The following is a 19,490-nucleotide window of genomic DNA, read 5'->3' as shown; positions in this document are numbered from 1 at the left end:
CAGACCTGGGCTTCTGACCATTTGCTGGTATGCAGGTCCCTTGTAGCTCGTTAACCGGCTAATATGATACACACACTTAAAACCATTAAGGTTAGTTAATAGTTTCATATGTTACCCCTTCCTAAAAACACGAATATAATTTTAATAATTTCAATACCTTGACCCGAAGCAATAAGTGATGTGAGCATTTCAATCCCTGTGACAAGGCCAATGGGGAAGATACTGGGGAATTCAGCTTTCTGCAGGCTCACACCGTGCACGGATTGCCAGAATGCAGTGTTTAAGGGCTTGGTCTATGGAGTCAACCAAGCCAGAACTCCCATCCTGGCCCTACCGCATACCATGAATGTGATCTTGGGCTTAGTTTCATCACCTGTGAAAGGAGTATAATGCCAATATCTGCCTTTAGGGTTGCTATGAGGTGATGCATGTGAAAATCTGATATAATGTTTGGTACATTGTAAGAGCTCAATATATGGTAGTTAATCTATGCTAAGAGTAGTTCCTAATTTCAACTCCCAGGAGACTTGTCTTAGCTACCATACTTCACCCCCTCTATACATTAAGGAAAGAAAGCTTTAGAAAGAGAGCATTCCACCAAGGTTCCTCCATCGCAGACCTGTTTATTCAATCACTCATTTAACAGATATTTATTCAGTGTTTACCTTGTGCCAGCCAGGCATTTAGCAAAATATTGGGAATATAATGGAAACTAAGACATGCTCCCAGTCCTTGACCAACACCCAGTCTTCTGGCTTTTAGGAAGCTCCCATACTGCTCAAACTTTGTTTTCTTGAAGCCCCCCGAGGAGGAAATTGGGAAAGGATTCTATCCTTTGGACTAACCCACAACCCAACAACCCAAATACAACATCATGAAAAATTAAAAAGTTACAAAGGGAAACACTTCCAGAATGGTGGAATAAGGACTTCGGGAAATCCACTCCTTCAAAAAACGAACAAGGCATAGGAAAAATATTCCAAATAAACATTTTCACAACTCTGAAAATTAACCAAAGGCTCGCAACAACCAGAGGAGCATGTATTCAAGAAAAACAGCTGAATCTTGGTAAGAACAGCAATGTTTGTGATATTTTAACCTGCCTATTCCGATACCCCTTTACCCAGGCCCGCCGTAGTCTTGAAAAACAACAGCCTTGGAGCCACAGCAACTGTGAAAAGATTAGGTTTGCATCTCCCCCAAAAGACCCATCCCCAGAAAATTGTCATTATATGACCTGACAACTTCCTAGAAAAGCTCCATTTACAGAGCTGGTGTTTGTTTATGTGATATGACTCAGCACCAACAGCCCTTTTCCTAAGGGTGTTCGTTGAAAACTTGAGCAGCAATTGTTTAACACCATGGCTGCCTGAAACAGGGGATAGCAGTTGAGGCAAACAATAGGCTTAACGAAAAGCAATCCGAATCCAGAAATACATAAAAAGGATTATACACCATGACCCAGTGGAATTCATCTCAGTAGTGTAAGAGTGATTCACATAACAAAATCAATCGATGTATTTACAGTATATTTGTAGAAGGAAGGGAGAAAAACACACATAATCATTTCAATTGACATAGGAAAAGTATTTGACAAAATCATTTTATGATTAAAAAAAAACACTCAGAAAACAGATGAGAACTTCCTTAACCTGATGAAAACCATCTATGATAAAACCATAGCTAATATCACACTTCATGGAGACCAACTGAAAGGCTGTCCCCTAAAATCAGGAACAAGACAAGGACAGACTCATTGATACAAGGAATAGATTTAAGAGTCCAAAATGACCCCTTACATTTATGGTTAGTTGATTTTCAAAAAGGATGCCAAAACAATTTAATAAGGAAAGAGTAGCCTTTTCAAAACATAGTGCTGGGACAAATGAATGAAGTTGGGCCCTTTTCTCATACAATATGCAAAAGTTAATTCAAAATGGATCAAAGACCTGACTGTAAGAGCTAACGCTATCAAACTTGGAGAAGAAAACGGTACAAATCTTTGTGACCTTGGATAGGGTGATGGTTTCTTAGATAGGGCAGCAGCAGCACAAGCAACAAAATAAAACACAAATTGGACTTCATCAAAATTAAAAACTACCACTCTAGGCTCTGTACAGCTTGGCTCTTCGTGTAATGAAAGCAGACAACACTTACACACTCCACTGTTTTTCCTGCAATCTCTCCTTCTGAGGCATTCTTGAAATCAAGTAGAGATTGATTAAATAACCTGTCAAATTTGAACTTCAGTATGCAAACAGGAATCAGGATTGTGCAGTCAAAGCTCACAGATGTTTTGGGATTCAATACTACGTGGTGGCTTAATAAAAACTTCCTTTACAAATATTCTAATTGCAGTTTGTTCTACTCCTGTAAGATGTAAAAACAGAAAACAAAACCCTGTCCAAACTTTAAAATTACCAACTTCAGCCCAATCAAAAATCGGAGCAGCGGCACTGAAGATAAAGGTTGGGCGATAATATCCATTATTAAAAGAAGCTTCACTTCTGCACTTTTTGCATAAGGGAAAGTGATTTCTGGGGTCAGAGTTTTTAGGGATACACGAGGGCAAGTCCCAAGAGGTCATAAAGACCATTCCAGAAGTGGTCCAAATATTTGTTTGGTTCTGGCAGCAGCAGGGAGCAATATCATGGTACAGGGATTGGCAAACTACAACCAAAGTTTAATTGGTGCACACACAGCCACACCCATTCATTTACGTATTTACGCATTGTCTATGGCTGAGTTTGCACTAAAACAGTTGAGTGGTTTCTACAGGAACTATATGGGTTGCAAAGCCCCAAATATTTACTTTCTGGCCTTTTACAGAAAAAGTTTGTCAATCCCTGCTATAGCACATCAGTACATCAATCCAAATATCTCCATTCAGTGTCGCACAGACAAATCTAACTCAACAGACCTAAAAGTGCACGCATCTCCATAAACCTGTTCCAGCTTCAGTGTTCCCACTCTCAGCTGACGACACTGATGTCTACCAATTCCCCGCAAAGAGAAGCCCCCTCCCTTTACACTCAATCTCCATCTATTACTTCACTCCCCATTTATCGCCATATCCTGCCACTTCCCACCTCCTCCCTGTATTTTGCATCTGAGGACATCTCCATTTCCACAGTCATTACCTTAGTCTAAGTCACAATCATAGTATACCAGATTCCTAACCGGTCGTCTTCCTGCCTCGAGTTTTGCCCACTTTCTGCCCCCAGTTCATCTCCCATTCAATACCCAGAAGGATCTTTCTCACATCTAAGTCTGATCCTATGACATGCATAATAATATATGCAGCTAAGATTGAAATGAGCCCTTACTATGTGTTAAGCCTAGTTCTAAGTGCTTCGGAGGTAATAAGTGATCTTACTTCTCACACCAACCATAGCTGGTAGATGCTGTTGTTATCTCTATTTAGATGAAAACGTTGAAGAACAAAGAGAACCAATGCAATCTAGCTCCAGAGTCTACTGTGGAGAGTCTTTTTAGTCTACTATACTGTTTATAAACACACACACACACACACACACACACTCACACACACTCATACACATAAACATATTGCTTATGGCTCCCCATCGCTCTTAAAATGAGTCATACTATTTACAATAGACAAAGGTTATCATTGTAATCTTCTGTAACACCCTGTCTACTTCTCTAGTCCCATCTCTTGCCATTCATGGCTTTGCATTTCAGGCCACAGCCACCCCAGACTGCTCTAGTTCCTCATACAAGTCATGTTCTTTTTAAACCTCTATGCCTTTAGTCATGTTATCCCCTCTGCCTTGGCTGTCCACTTCTTTCCCCTCTCCTCCCCTATCCTTAACCACCTTCTACACATCATTTAATGCTCCACTCAAGTATCACCTCCCCCAGAGATCCTTGCCTGTCCAGATTTGCTCTCCTTTGTGTTCCCGTTATGCTTTGTATCCATTTAAAAAGGTTTTTTTTTAAGATTTTTTAATGTTTATTTATCTTTGAAAGAGAGAGCACGAGCAGAGGAAGGGCAGAGAGACAGAGAGACAGAGAATCCAAAGCAGGCTCCACACTGTCAGTGCAAAGCCCGACATGGGGCTCAAACTCACAAACCATGAGGTCATGACCTGGGCCTAAGTCAGACACTCAACTGACTGAGCCACCCACGTGCCCCTAAATTTTTTTTTAATGTTTATTTATTTTTGAGAGAGAGAGAGACAGATTGGGAGCAGGGGAAGGGCAGAGAGAGAGGGAGACACAGAGTCCAAAGAAGGCTCCAGGCTGTTAGCACAGAGGCCAACACCAGGCTCAAACCCACGGACAGTGAGATCATGACCTAAGCCAAAGTCAGACGCTTAACAGACTGAGCCACCCAGGTGCCCCTGTTCGTATCCATTTTAAATTTAAGCCCTTACTATACTGTCTTATAACCATCTTTTTTTTACATCTATCCCCCTCACTAGACTGTGTACTCACAGTGCTTTTCCCATGCATCCAAACATCTCGCTTTACCCTTCTACTTTTCTGTACTTTATTTGTTAGGACTTTTTCACCCCAGCCTCAGGCATGGGCGATAAGGCCAGGAAGAGTAGAAAGGGACTATAGGATTGTGTCTTTCTGTGTGACACAGGACGTGTTGGGGACCAGAAGAATCTTTGAAGAAAATGAGATCACAGGATAAAAAGATCTTAGAGCTTATTTTTGGTAGTTTCATAATAGTTAACTGCTTGAGGGTAGTCTAGACCCCCAAATATATAATGGCTCAAACATGCTGGAATCCTCTCAGTCAGGTAACAGTCCAAGACAGGTATCAGCCTAATAGTTCTCCTCTATATGGTCATTGAGGGACACGAGCTGACAGAAACTCCTAGGTCATCCTGGGTTACCACATTCCAGTCAGCCGGAAGCGGGAGAGAACAGGGAGGATAGCACAGAGGAGACCTCTGTAGGCCAGGCCTGGGAGTACCACTCATCACTTCTCTGCACCTCCCATTGTTAAGAATTTAGTCACGCGGCCACATCTCACTGCAAAGGGAGACCGGAAGTAATGTAGCCCAGCTGTGTGCTCAAGGAAGAGCAGGACGGTTTCGGCGGGAAGCTAGTGATCTTCCCAGATACACTAACAGTAAGGTTGGGCTACTTTACCTGGGGTGTTAGGTAAAAGATGGAAGAATTTTATTTCCTTTGCGTTAGTAAGCTATACGGTACAGCTCTAGTTAACCATTTTTTCCCACGGGAAGCTGGAACAGTCAGATACAGGCAGTATTTAAAATCATGGCTGACAGTTGAGCTCCCTACTGAGTTGGGTACCAGGAAGTAGCAGCTTAAGGATTACTTGCAATGATGACTCCTTAACTATTACTCACTGACACTTGGTAGATTGCCTTTAAGTAAAATCCCAGCTGGGTTGGTACACAATGCTGTGATTTGGGCCCCCAAATATTCTTTCTCCCTCTGCACGTCTAGACTTGAGAGGGTGTTAATAGATGGCAAAGCAGCAAGCTGATTCACTGCAAGCCAGCCAGGATGTGCTGAGAACCAAAGGGGAAGAAAGAGAAAATCAAAAAGGGGACTCATTTCCATTCCAAGCCATAGCCACAGGCGTGAGCTCACTCCCGGCCAGTTTGTGTTTGCCCAAGCACAGTGCACATTTGTTGACGACCTCACGTAAGCTAGAGGAATGAGTAAAAGTGAACCAATTTGAAAGAAAATATCCCCACGATTCTCTGCCAACAGACATGTAAACTCTGCCAAAGAACCTTGTAAAACAGCGGCCCAGGCTATCCTCCTCGGAGATGCTCATTGAGCCAGTCCTTGGTGTGACCTGGGAATCTGAATGTTTTTAATACTTATTTATTTTTGAGAAAGAGAGCGCAAGTGGGGGAGGGGCAGAGAGAGAGGGAGCCGCAGAATCCGAAGCAGGCTCCAGGCTCCGAGCTGGCAGCACAGAGTCCCACACGGGGCTCGAATTCACAAACAGTGAGAGAGATCATGACCTAAGCTGACGTTGGACGCTTAACTGACTGAGCCACCCAGGCACCCCTGGCATCTGAATTTTGTAATGTTCGCTGGATTATTCTGATCCAGAGGCAAGGTTTGGGAACCATTTCTCTAAGATGATGGGAGGAAGAATAGGGAAGCGTGTGAAAACACAAACAAAAATGTATTTAATATATGAAATAAATCGCCCTAAGGAAAATCTAGTCTCATAGCTTGACATGTAGAGCTGTCTCCGGGGTTAGATCCATTCATGGAAACCTGGAAAACAGGCCTCTTCTGGGGATTGGTCACGTAGCTGTATTATGAATGTAGACTTCCCCCTGGACACCCAAGATGCCTAACTTGTTCTCCTTTTTTTTCCCCCCAGTTTGTTGCTCAGCCCAATTGCCAACAGTTACTTGCCACTCTGTGGTATGACGGCTTCCCTGGATGGCGACGGAAACACTGGGTAGTCAAGCTTCTTACCTGCATGACCATTGGATTCCTCTTTCCCATGCTGTCTATAGCTTATCTGATCTCACCCAGGAGCAACCTTGGGCTGTTCATCAAGAAACCCTTTATCAAGTTTATCTGCCACACAGCATCATATCTGACCTTCCTCTTCATGCTTCTCCTGGCTTCTCAGCACATTGTCAGGACAGACCTTCATGTACAGGGGCCTCCCCCAACAGTCGTGGAATGGATGATATTGCCTTGGGTTCTCGGTGAGTCAAAGAAACCAAGAGCTATGGGCAGAGTGCCTGTTTCTCCTGTTTAAATAAAGTACTGGAATAGGCAGTTGGGCTGGCCCTGAATTAGGACATCTTTTTGTGCAGTGGGGAAGCCCTTTGTGGGGAGTTTCAGAAATCTGGTGCCTTCCTCCCCAGGCTCTGATCACTTAGTATTGCATGGTCCACAGTGAGATTGGCAGTGACCCCACGGCTTAATTCTGTTAACCTAACATCTTCAAATACAAGAAACTGCCTGTCGGTTGGTTTAGAAGGAAAGCCAAGTATCAATCAGAATGGGTTTCAGGTAAGCTAGTCAGGCAAGTGCTGATCAGTCTATTCAAAGCCCTTCCTAAAACTCAAGGGCACTTGTATCTGCTGCGTTCTGTGGCTACTCCACACAACCCCAGTATTAATCAGGGTCTACATCCTATATAGATACAGATTCCACAGTCAGGAGGGGAACCTAGGAAATTCACACCATCCATGGTAAAAGTAACTTTACCCGTAGTCTCTAAGCATAGTTAGATTGCACTGGACCCTCCAGTGCATCACTATCCCCCCGGTTGTTACTACTCAAACTCTAATACGCAAATCAGCAATGTCAGCATCATCACCTGGGACCTTGTTAGACATACAGAATCTCAAGTCCCACCCTGGATCTATGGAATGAGAATCTGCATTTCAACATGATCCCCGGCTGATTGACATGCACCTTAAAGTCTGAGAAGCACTGCCACAGCCACACCTTTTACTGGTTTCCCAGTTCTAAGGTTCAGGAGACATCTATGTCACCAGACAGAATTTCACAACCCCCCCCCCCACACACACACGCAGTGAAAGGAGAAAGGACAAAAAAGGATTCTAAATTATTTTGGGTCCCTGCCCGGGTGGCTCAGTCGGTTGAGCAGCTGACTCTTGATTTCAGCTCAGGTCATGATCCCAGGGTCATGAGATTGAGCCCCATGTCAGGCTTGGGATCCTGCTTGGAATTCTCTCTCTCCCTCCCTCTGTCCCTCACCCCCGATCATTTGCTATCTCTCTCTCTCTCTCTCTCTCTCTCTCGCACTCTAAAATAAATAAATAAACAAATAAATTTGGGCCCCATTGCCTAGCTTCAGTCTCAAAATCCAGTAATTTGGTTGACGGTCAGCTAGCTCACCTCAAAACTTACCGAGTTTTCCCTGTAGCACATGGTAGAAAGAAACTAAGGACTACAGGGTAATCTTGACCTAATTGATCTGTTAATGAAATTAATAAATTTCCTACCTCAAAATGGGAAGAGGGTAGAATCAGGCACCCCAAAATTGCGACAACATCCCAGTAACTATAACAACAGCACTAAAAGTGAATAGCATCCAGAAAAGTATAATGTACAGGCATCTTCAGGTAAAGCCTATTAGGTCTGGCAAGTTCACAACTGAGAGATGAAGTAGGAAAGAAGAGCTATGTTATCATTACCATCTCTGTGGGCTTCACTCCAGTGATCCCAATTCATTCATTGTTTCCATCTGCCTTTACTTGGGAGAATTGTACTGTGATGTCTATTCTGACCCTGTCTAGAAATAAACCTCTTGCCTCCACTCTTCAGGTTTCATTTGGGGGGAGATTAAGGAAATGTGGGATGGTGGATTTACTGAATACATCCATGACTGGTGGAACCTGATGGATTTTGCAATGAACTCACTCTACCTGGCAACCATTTCCTTGAAGATTGTGGCCTATGTAAAGGTAACTTGGAATGTCTGCCATTTCTCTCAAGCAATGATTTGGGTTACATTCAGCTTCAGCACTGGGAGCATACAGAGCTTAGGGGAAAAGTGCTGATGACAGTCGGATCCATGCGGGAAAGTACCATAGAAACAGACATTCTTTCAAAAGTTTGTAAGCAGAGTCCACCTAAGCAAAGAAAGTGGAGAATAGAGCAATTTACAAATGAATCTTCAGCTTCTTAAACTCTGACAGTAGAAGGGTCTTCAACCACCCACCCATCCAGTCAGTGTTTACATCCTCTCTACAGTATCCTTACCAACAAGATGGCGCACCGACCCTTCCATAGGTCAGGGACAGGAAACTCACTGAATTCCCAATCTCCAAAAGCCTCTCTCCACCTTTGTCACTTCATTAAAAAGTGCTACTTTATGTTTTTCTAATATTATTCTCCCTGTGACACATCCATTAATAATCCTTCTTCCCTGGGGGGTCAAACAGAACAAAGCTGCTCTTTTTCTGTAATAGTGCTTCCGATGTGAAGTCATCTCTCCCTAACCTGCTGAGTTGTCTCTTCTCAAAGCTAAGTATTCACACTTCCCTCAAGTGTTCTTTATATGACAGGTAGCAGAACCCTAGAAACTTCACTGCAGGAGACAGAGATCTTTAATCATCTCTGCCTCCCTCATACTTTCAGCACCAGGATGATCATTCAAGCTGTTATAAATCCAGCTTTTTGAGTACCACACTCAACCTATGCCTCTCTACCAATTCAGATAATGTACACACACACACACACACACACACAACCTTTATGCTTTTCCCACACGATGTACAGCCTACATTATCCTGAAAAATAGCTTCATGTCCAACATCTCACACTGGGTAGTCACAGGCTCTGAGTTCAGATTTGGTGCTCATTAGATAATAGAATGGCTGTGCTCCTACCCTGAGTTGAACTTCTCCAGCATGGGGAAAAGCTGACAATTCAGTCTCCGAGATTGTCTAGTCAGTCGTGCTTTTTGGCACTAAATCCCACATTAAGGAGTTTTAGAATGGGAATATGGCTGTCCCCCAAATCTCCAACAACTTATTTTTATATCCCTAATATGCATATTGCATAAATTTTAAGACCTTGGGAGTTAGTTACGTGGAGCATGAATATTGAATGCAGTCATGAAACATTTTTGAAAGAATCCTAAGAGTATGCCTTATACTTGTGGTGATCGCTTAACACAGACTTACAACTTCCTTACAAGAAAAAGCTGGTGAGGAAAACGTTTGAATCTCTGGTTAATGTGCCTGGATGAAATCCATGTCATTCTGGCACTCTGCTGACTAAGTAACACTGTTTGCTTCAAAAAAAAGTCTCTTCCTTTGGAAGTGGTATTTATACACTGGAGGGACAATAGATTATCAATCTAGAAATTGGTTGGTTTTGTTTGAACAGGAAAGTTTAGAATAAACGATCAAGAAAAGGATTTCTCTTAGGGATGTAAAAATGTGTCTGTAGATGCCCGACATTAGATCATTTTATAACCTGTCCAGTTTCACTGGCAAAGATTCCCAGGAGTGAGAACCTCCCCACCACAGGGTGTAAAGATAAATCAGCTATACTCAGCTGACTAAATGCCCCTCAACTGACAAACACTTAACCCAAGGGAGACGTTTACCAAGAAGTTGGATGTCTTCCCAAGAAAAAAGAGAATTGACAAAGCATGACATGCCACATGCAGATTTGGATTTGCAATGAGAAGTTGCAAATGCTCAGTCTGGTCCACTCACCCACAGAGGCACACTAGTCTGAGATGAACTTCTCCAAGTAGGCTGAGACAACCTCTATGAGGTAAAGCCTCAAAAGCTGGTCGCAAGGCTACTTGAAACACTTCAGATCACTATGGAACTAAGGCAGTACAGAAATGCCATGGGATAAGCTGACCTCAGAGAAGATCCTTTATTAGAGCAAAAACAATTGTCAATGATACATGTACTCCACCACACGTGGTCTGCAACAACAGAAATGAAAAGACACATATGAAAGCACTCAAAAGGAATAAATACACATAAGAGTGGCCCTCATTGCCCCCAGATAACCCTACAAATGGAAAATAATTGTCCTTTTGTCTTCTAAGATGGTTCCACCTGCATTTCTCCCACCACTACCTTACTTCCATATGTTCAAACTAAATCCAAACTTTGACAGCCATTGAGTTGTGGTCCTTTCTTCAACCAGTACTTGGCTGAAGACAATCCCCGACTCCATCCTTATTATTGTTAAATCCCCACATTAGGCTGGCTTCCTTCATATTTTGCTTTTGAATTCACAGAGTGTGATGTACACCGATCTGAAAGACATGGAGGTCAATTTTCAATCTGCATTCTATCTCAAAGAATATAAGAAAAATCACTTGCCTCCTAGTCACTAACCCAAGAGCGGGAAACCTGAATGTAATCCCTGCTCTGACACAAGCTGGGTTACCATAGGCCATCCTTACACCTCTCTGAACCTGAGATTCTGCCTCTGAAAAATAAGCAGATTGGACTAGATCAGTGGCTATCAGCCTTTTAATTTTTCCCATGAAATCACATCTTGAAGCTAAAACTTATTCAGAACTTCAATGTACTGAAGAGCTCAAAGACTGAATTCCGATGGAGGACGCAATCTTCCAGGCCCCCTCTATGGCTCCCACAGTGGCTACCAGTTGCCTCTACTGAACCTTCAGGCTTCAAGGAACACAATTTGAAAACCATTTGTGTTAGTCCAGGGGCCATCAAACTATGGTCTGCAGGCCAGATTTGGCCTCCTGCCATATCCACTTATTCACTTACTCCCTATGAGTTCTACAGGGAAGAGTTGAGTAGTTGTGACAGGGACCATATAGCCCACCAAGCCAAAAATGGCTAGTATCTCACCCTTGACAGAAAAAGTTTGCTGACCTTTATGCTAAATGAGCTCAACCTTTATGCTAAATGAGCTCCAAGTTTAGTCCCTGCTATCATATTCTATAATATCTGCCTCCAAAGATGTATATGCAAAACATAGATTTGCCATCAGGATCACTTTTCACATTTCTGAATGTGCTGCAAATCCAGACGCACTGTCCCATGGGCAGCAGACTTCCCTGTGCTTACAGTTGTGATTGTGGAGGGAGAAAGTCCTGAATTATGAGCTGTGTGTGCTCCAGTTGATAATTTCCAGTTTTACAACATAGGTCTGTTTCGTTATCAGCAGTCTCCATCTCTCATGTATAGCTCAAAACTTTTAAAGGCCTATCTAGCATATGTGCTGTGATATCAACCAACATTTGAGGGAACATTTAGTAGAGATAATGTCCCTCTGCCTATCTGGACCTCAGCTCCTCCACTTGTAAAACAGATATGGCAATGCCCACCCCTCACGACGACGCAGCCAATGGGGGTGTTTTTGTTTGTTTGTCTTTGGAAGGGAAAATGTAGAGATACAAGATTTGGCCAAGAGTGTATGAAACGGATTAGCCACCTAAAGTTCATCTGAAACAGAAGCACAAGTGTGGCAGGGTTTCTCCAAACTCCTCTGACAGTGAAGAATATTGGAAGCACGCAAACGATGCTAACAACACCGGTTTTGTCAGTTGTTGGAACTGAAGCACATTTTAGAAATGCTAACAATATAATTTGGCCCCCAAATGCAACATTTTCTCAGAGAAGTTGTTTACATCTAGTCCTAAGAAATTGTGATATTTAGATGAGAGCTCAAGGCAATATGCTTCAGATTGAATTCCAGGCAAAATCTACTTCTGTCTTGGGGAAGTTAATAAGCAAATTCTTATATTTCCATAACATCCCTCCTTATGGAATACACACACTCTTACATATGGATACATAACCACAAACGTGTGTGGTGATTAAGAGTAGATATTATCCTCATTCTATGGTGAAGTTGAGAGATACAGGCAGTTTTAAGTTGACAAAGCCCCATTTGGACCTCGGGTCTCACAACCAAGCCATCTTTCTATAAAACTATTTCCAATGTTCCAGGAGCTAGAAGTCCAGGACAGGGCTGAAAAATGGGCAACCAATGCCAGAAACACTGGCTTTTTCCCCTCCTTCAGCCCCCGGGTTCTTCATTTGCACTAGAACTTGAACAAGCTTGTAGGGCTGTCAAAGGAACAAATACATGCATACATCACCGTGCGGAGCGGTACTAAATTCACTACCTGGAAGGTTGACATGCTATTGGTGATAGTATGAAATACATTACAGACTGCTGAAATTCCACAGGAAACTGAATAATGACCCTCTAAGATTGCTCTAGCAGTCCCAGACTACAAGTCGGCAAAAACTCAGGAAGAACATTGCACACTGAGGAGGCTGAACCTGTCCCTTGCCCTTCAGTGACTACAGGTTGTCCGTGGTGCTCAGAAGAAAATGGGGGATTGGGGAGGCAAATCTGATTTGAAATCTCATTAAGAAGAAGAGTAATTTGTCCCCACTACCTTGGGCATGCCAATCAATGGCTCTGTTCCAGTGACACTCCTCAACAATCTGGTAAACTTTTAGTTAGAAAATGTCTGTTGATAAACCACAGGTGGTTACTCCAGATGATGGCTCCAAACTTCATTTTTCTCTGTGTATATTCAGGGAATATATTTGGATGAGAGTGGGAGGAAAAGAGTTATTAGCATCATATATTGATTGGGGAGGAGGAGACAAATAGTGCCATGCATGGGGTCTGTTGTGTAAATGAATGTTTGATGCTTACCTTGGTGGCTTTATTTAGGTGCAAACAGGAGAAAAGAGGGAAAAGTTGAAAATGCTCATTGTACCTCTCATCTTGTGCACTTGTTTCTTTCAGTATAATGGTTCTCGTCCAAGGGAAGAATGGGAAATGTGGCACCCGACTCTGATTGCGGAAGCACTGTTTGCAATATCCAACATTTTAAGTTCGTTGCGTCTCATATCCCTGTTCACAGCCAACTCCCACTTGGGGCCTCTGCAGATCTCTTTGGGGCGCATGCTGCTTGATATCCTCAAATTCCTCTTTATCTACTGCCTGGTACTGCTGGCTTTTGCCAACGGACTGAACCAGCTTTACTTTTACTATGAGACCAGAGCGATCGATGAACCAAACAACTGCAAGGGAATCCGATGTGAGAAACAGAATAATGCCTTCTCCACGTAAGACCCCCCCCCTCTCTTTTTCCTTTTTCTGCTTTCTTCTTCTTTGCTCCATTTTCAGTCCACAGCTTTGTCACTACCTTTTGACAGTGCACACAAAGCTCACTCAGGGATCAACCCAAAGGGTCTGAGGTAGAGAGAGGGCCTTCTCTGGATATAGAGGCCTCGGAGAGGAAGCAGTTAGGTAAGGGAGGAAAGCGACACACACACACACGGGCTCCCAGGAACTCATCTAAAGAGTTAGTTTTGAATTATTTTGGTAGTATCTCATATTTTTAAAGGAATTGATGGGAAGGGGATAAATAATTCCTCATTCAAAAAAGCATCGCTAACCAAGGAAATGAAAGAGCAAGGAAGGCTATTCCTCTGAACACGTGATTACCAAAGCTAACTTAATTATTCTGAATCAAGAACAAAGGAAAAGGAAAGATCAGAAATATCTTAATGCACCCTGGGATATGGTGATTCATAATAAGAAATAAGAAATATTGGGGATTGTGTATGAATAAGAAATATTCATAATAAGAAATCAGAAATACATATTTCTGGCACAGAGCTCCCAAAAGCCTTGGAATTTCCTAAGGGCTGAGAGCGAGAACAAGGGTGTCTTTTCTTATGTTAAGGAAGTGACTTTTGACCTCCACCTAAGGATGGAAGCTGGTTGCCAGGGGAATCAACCTCGCAACTAGAGGGTTCAAACATTGGGTCCAACCCCTCAACCACCGGGGAAAGGAGAAGAGCTGAAGATTGAGTTCAGTCACCAGTGGCCAATGAGTTTAATCAATCATGGCTGGGTAATGAAGCCTCCCCCCAAAACCCAAAAGGACAGGTTTTGGAGAGCTGCCAGGTTGGTGACCACATGGAGATTCGGGGACAATGGTGCACCTGGAGAGGACATGGAAGCTCTGCACCCTGTCCCCCTACTTTGTTCTATATGCATCTCTTCCATCCGCCTGCTCCTGGGTTGTATCCTTTTATAATAAGCCAATAATCTAGTAATTGAAATGTTTGAGTTCTGTAGCCACTCTAGCAAATTAATTGAACCCAAAAAAGAAGGTTGTGGGAGTACCTAGTCTATAACCGGTCAGTCAGAAGCACAGGTAACAACCCGAACTTGCGACTGACATTTAACGTGGGGGATAAAGGGGCAGTCTTGTGGGACTGAGATCTTAATCCGTAGAATTTAAGATTATCTCCCAGTAGTGTCAGAATTGGGTTGGATTATAGGACACCCAGCTGTTGATTGGAGAATTTGTGATGTGCGGGGAAATTCTCCCCACACCCATATATTGGGTTCAGAAGCTCTTAGTTGGCATAAGAGAAATGGGATTTGCTAAAAGAGCCCTGAATCATGGAAACACGTTATTAGGGAAAAGAAAAGATAAAAGTCACGGGTCATGAAATCGGTTTGTTTGATGTGATGTCAGCTAGGGAGAGAGCATGTAGAGGAAAAGACAAAGAGACATCTAAAAATGTGACTGTGGGATCACAGGGGATTTCTGCATACTTAGTTTTGCTTAACTAATTTCTAAATTTCTCCATATTGTGGGATTTTTAACAATAAATCATGATGAAAGCTTTTGTTTTAAAAGAAAAGTGTCAAAAGCCCATTGCTTGCTTCCATTTGCAGAAGACCCTATACAGAAGACCCTATAAATCTAGGGGTGCTGGGTGGCTCAGTCTGTTAGGCATCTGACTCTTGATTTCGGCTCAGGTCATGATCTCATGGTTCATGGGATCGAGCCCCGTGTCAAGCTCTGCACTGACAGTGTGGAGCTTGCTTGGGATTCTCTCTCTCCCTCTCTCTCTCTGCCCCTCCCCCACTCACTCTGTCTCTCAAAATAAATAAATAAACTTAAAAAAAGAAAAGAAAAGATAAAAGGGCAGGAGATGATGAGCCTTTGATCCCTGGATAGCTACCTAGTCACCCACGGTGTGAAACTTCAGCTGTGCTGTGGTCAGTTACTCAAGGTAAAAGTCAGCAATGGAATTTAGAAATGATAGTGTTCGAGATGAAGTTTTTTTTTCTACCCTCCAAAGGTTCTTCTGGCTGGTCTAAAATTAAATTGACATGAGATGGATTAATAGGAGAAAATCAAATTTAATTTCGTATGTACAGAAACCCCACATACATGAGAAGTTCAAAGACAGAAAGGAAAAAGGAAGTATATATGGCATCCCGAGCTAAGGAATGGGATAGAGGCCTGGGGTTTCAAAGGGTGATTCACAGGACAGTAAGAAGAGTAGATGTTTGGCAGTTGTTTGCCCTCCCATACAGAAGGATCACTCAGATAAAATTTATCTCTGGTAAAATTCCAATTTAAATTCTTCTAGGTAGTTAAAAGAGGGGCAAAAGTTTCTCTTGAGCCTTCCGGGTCTTGATTGCCTTCCGCTCAAAATAGCTCAGATGCCAAAATGGCATACTTTGGGGAGACTTGTTCTAAACCGCTTCAGTAATAAACCCAACTCTTAAGAAAGAGTTAGCTCATTGGATATATAAGGGAATGCAAAATAAGAAGAACTATGCTAAACATACAATCCCTCGGTTATTATCCATAATAGCTACAATGAAAGTAAAAGAAAAGTGCTGGGTTGGGCCTTGATGCTAAACCAAGCTCAGATTTAGGTCAATCCGAGTTTGGGTCACTAGCCTCAAAGCCAGCCCTGAAGGTAAAAATTGTACAGGGACAACAGAAGGCCCCTATAAGACCTCTGGTCACCAAAAAGGTAGTCAGTGTGGGGGAGGGCAAAATCAAGAAACTATTGAAACCAGAGACTATAAAGAATTTTTTTCATTTCGTAGATCAGTATCATCAATTTCCTGAAGAACCTTTGCTAAAATAGATTATGAGAATAACTAATTTAGGGGCTGCGTCTTTGGTTTTCAACACTGTGGAGTGAGTGGAAGGGCATGTTTGGGTTGATATAGGACCCACAGTTCACGACTGAACAATCACAGATGGCTATATGTGATCCAGATACACAGGAGGTTATTCCTAAAGGGAACGACCAGCCTGGTTAACTGGATAAAAGTCACTGTAGGGTCTGTTTACCCTGAGAAGGGGGACTTCTCAACTCCCCCTATGAATGTCAAGTGGAATACCCCAGATGAAGCCAGTAACATGCTTCATACACAAGCTACGTGGAACTGAGCTTAAGATGACTGTGATATTTGCCTACTGAATATATATGCCCATTACGTGGGTCATGGTAAATGCTGTGGTTAAGGGGTCTCTTTCACGTGGGCCCCACATATAATTTTACTGCTGCAAAACCAAAACACAGTCTGGGAAGCCTTTGCCAATTTATGGTCTCAGCTTTCCCTCATGGGTCTTAATAAAAACATTAGGTTAATTAACAAGAGAATAGGAAGAGGCCACAAAGGTGGAAGCTTTTAAACAGTTTTTAAGGAATGAGGTGAATAAAGCAAATATTGGTAGGAACAAAAGAAAGAGGAAACAGAGGAGTCCCAGGGCTCATCCCACAGGATGGAAACCCTTAGATGGTTATTAAGAAATGAGATGAATAAGACAGACATTGATAGGGTTAAAGATTTTAATACAGCACTATCAAAGGCTGGGAGGGCCAAAGGAACTCTGTGATGGTCCCCCCAAATTAAAGGGCCCCAAATAAGTCTACTCTATTTATCCCAGTTTGGAGAATTTTAAAAAGCCGGCGGGCAAAAATTACAATGAGAAACCTGACCACCAACCATTTGGGGCAGTGTTTGGGCAGATTAGTCAAGCTAAAGATTGACAAAAGGCCCAGGGTCCCTTGGCTCAAGAGTGGGTAAAATGGTCAGAGGGTGGAAAAGAGAAGTTTCCAGGCCCCATTAATACAGAAATCCTCCTAATGCTGGTACCAAAACCCATTGGTGAAGCCTTGACTCAGGCTACAATGGATTGAGACAATATAAATATGTAAGGGTAGGGCAGCTGGCTGGCTCAGTCAGTGGAGCTCATAACTCTCGATCACAGAGTCATGAGTTCAAGCCCTACGTCAGGCATAGAGCTTAAAAAGAAGTAAAAAAATAAAAATAAAAATGTAAGGGTTGATACGATCATGAAAGATGGAATGTTTGAGCAGGCTTTATGTAAAAACATTGTGTCTCCTTTACCTAGATATTTTTATGGGAATGGACCTTATGTCTGGCTGGGGAAAACTTCCACTACCTAGTATTATGAAACCAAAGCCTGTCAATGAAATCCTAATAGAGACTAGAGGTAGGAACACAAGAGTGGATGGAATTAAGGTAAAAGTTTGTAGAATGGGTATGTTTGAACAGGCTCTATGCAAAGTGGTTGCATCCCTTTTATCTGATTGTACTGTGGGGATGGACATTATATCTGGGGAGTGTTTCTCCTACCTAGTATTGCAAGACAGAAGGCAAGTAAACCCACCCTTCAAGCAATATTAATTGGGAATGCTTCATAAGAACCAACAAGATTGCCTGAGTCCACACAGTGTGGAATAAAAGCTGAAATGCTGGCAGGGACAAGTTCTCTGTGCCGTAGCCCAAGAAAAGCATAGACTGGGCTTATGGTAAAAGCCTGTGTGCACCTCCCAGTGACAACTGCACCCCTTTCACAGGAGCAAGCTAGAAAGGCAACAGGCTGAGGGCAAGATTCGAATCAATTCGCCTTCTGAGATTAATTTAAGGTTTCAGGTGGGCCAAAGGGCACTGAGCACTGATCAGAAATGTCTCCCTTTCCCACTTGGGATGCAAGAGACAGCTCAGGGGGCGCCTGGGTGGCGCAGTCGGTTAAGCGTCCGACTTCAGCCAGGTCACCATCTCGCGGTCCGTGAGTTCGAGCCCCGCGTCAGGCTCTGGGCTGATGGCTCAGAGCCTGGAGCCTGTTTCCGATTCTGTGTCTCCCTCTCTCTCTGCCCCTCCCCCGTTCATGCTCTGTCTCTCTCTGTCCCAAAAATAAATAAACGTTGAAAAAAAAATTAAAAAAAAAAAAAAAAAGAGACAGCTCAGGATCCTGTCCATGCCCACTGCCTCCAGACGCATGGAATTCCTACACCTTTTCTTTATAAACTCAACATCTATTTCTTTAGGACCTTCAAGCCTCCAGAATGGCTTTTATTTTTCTGACAGATCATTGTTAGGAGAAACAGACGAAAAGAAAATAGGCACGTGACAGGAAATTTGTTAGGTTCCAGGAGAGGTCTTGGGCTTACCCAAGACTCAGTGTCCTCTAACTTGTCCACCTCAAACCCCAGTTCTGGAAAGTGCCACTCATTACCACTGGTGTTCACAGTGATGACTCCAAGGTCATGAGAGGTTTTTAGTCATTAAAGTATGATACATTTTTCTTTTTAACCCTATAAACTAAGGCAGTTCAGTGAACTCAGACATTCTAGAAATGTGCTCAATAACAAAAGCCAGGGGAAAAAAAAAGAGTTTCTTTGCACCCAAGTTTGGACCAGTAGAGAGGGGAAAAAACAATGCTATGTAGATTACCCCTATTATTTGTTTCTAGCAGCATTTCCTAAAATCGGTTACAAAACACCATAGTTCACAGGGATGTTAACAGACCAGACATAATAGAAAAGGATATATGATCCAATGAGCTTGGAAATGCTAGGACAAACTTTCAAAGGTTTCTTCACTGCAGGTCTTCTCAGAGACATTTCATTTTGGATACACGATGTAGGGAAAGATTTCCCCAAATGCATTGGCCAGGACGATGTACCAATGAACAGAGTTTGAAAAATGTTGGCTCACTCCAATGCCCCTTTTGCAGCACCCGCTAATCCCCCTCCATTAGGCTACACCTCCTGCCTCTCTCCTCAGAAGGGGGAAAATCTCAGATAGGGAAATCAGACTCCTGTGAAAGGGAAAAGAGGACAAAATGGGTTGACAAGAAGATTTTGCTGTTTTGGTTAAGCTAACCAGGAGTGTATAATGACAACTGGTCACCTTGCTAG

The 19,490-nt window shown here is 42.8% G+C and overlaps 1 protein-coding gene across 1 annotated transcript in view; it reads left to right on the top strand.

Annotated features, from left to right (window-relative positions):
• The window catches only part of TRPC5 (transient receptor potential cation channel subfamily C member 5), a 134,295-nt gene that overhangs the window by 74,349 nt on the left and 40,456 nt on the right, over positions 1-19,490 (top strand). The window contains exons 3-5 of the mRNA XM_047082120.1: positions 6,350-6,686; positions 8,281-8,420; positions 13,234-13,556. Of these exons, the coding sequence (XP_046938076.1) occupies positions 6,350-6,686; positions 8,281-8,420; positions 13,234-13,556 (800 nt within the window). The remainder of the gene's footprint in view (positions 1-6,349; positions 6,687-8,280; positions 8,421-13,233; positions 13,557-19,490) is intronic.

The sequence above is a fragment of the Lynx rufus genome, unplaced genomic scaffold (assembly GCF_022079265.1).
Source record: "Lynx rufus isolate CCGP_SWC_20201006 ecotype Redwood Valley unplaced genomic scaffold, mLynRuf1.p SCAF_19, whole genome shotgun sequence".
Taxonomy (NCBI): domain Eukaryota; kingdom Metazoa; phylum Chordata; class Mammalia; order Carnivora; family Felidae; genus Lynx; species Lynx rufus.
Note: the sequence above shows the minus strand (reverse complement) of the source record. Positions and strands in the feature narration are given on the sequence as shown.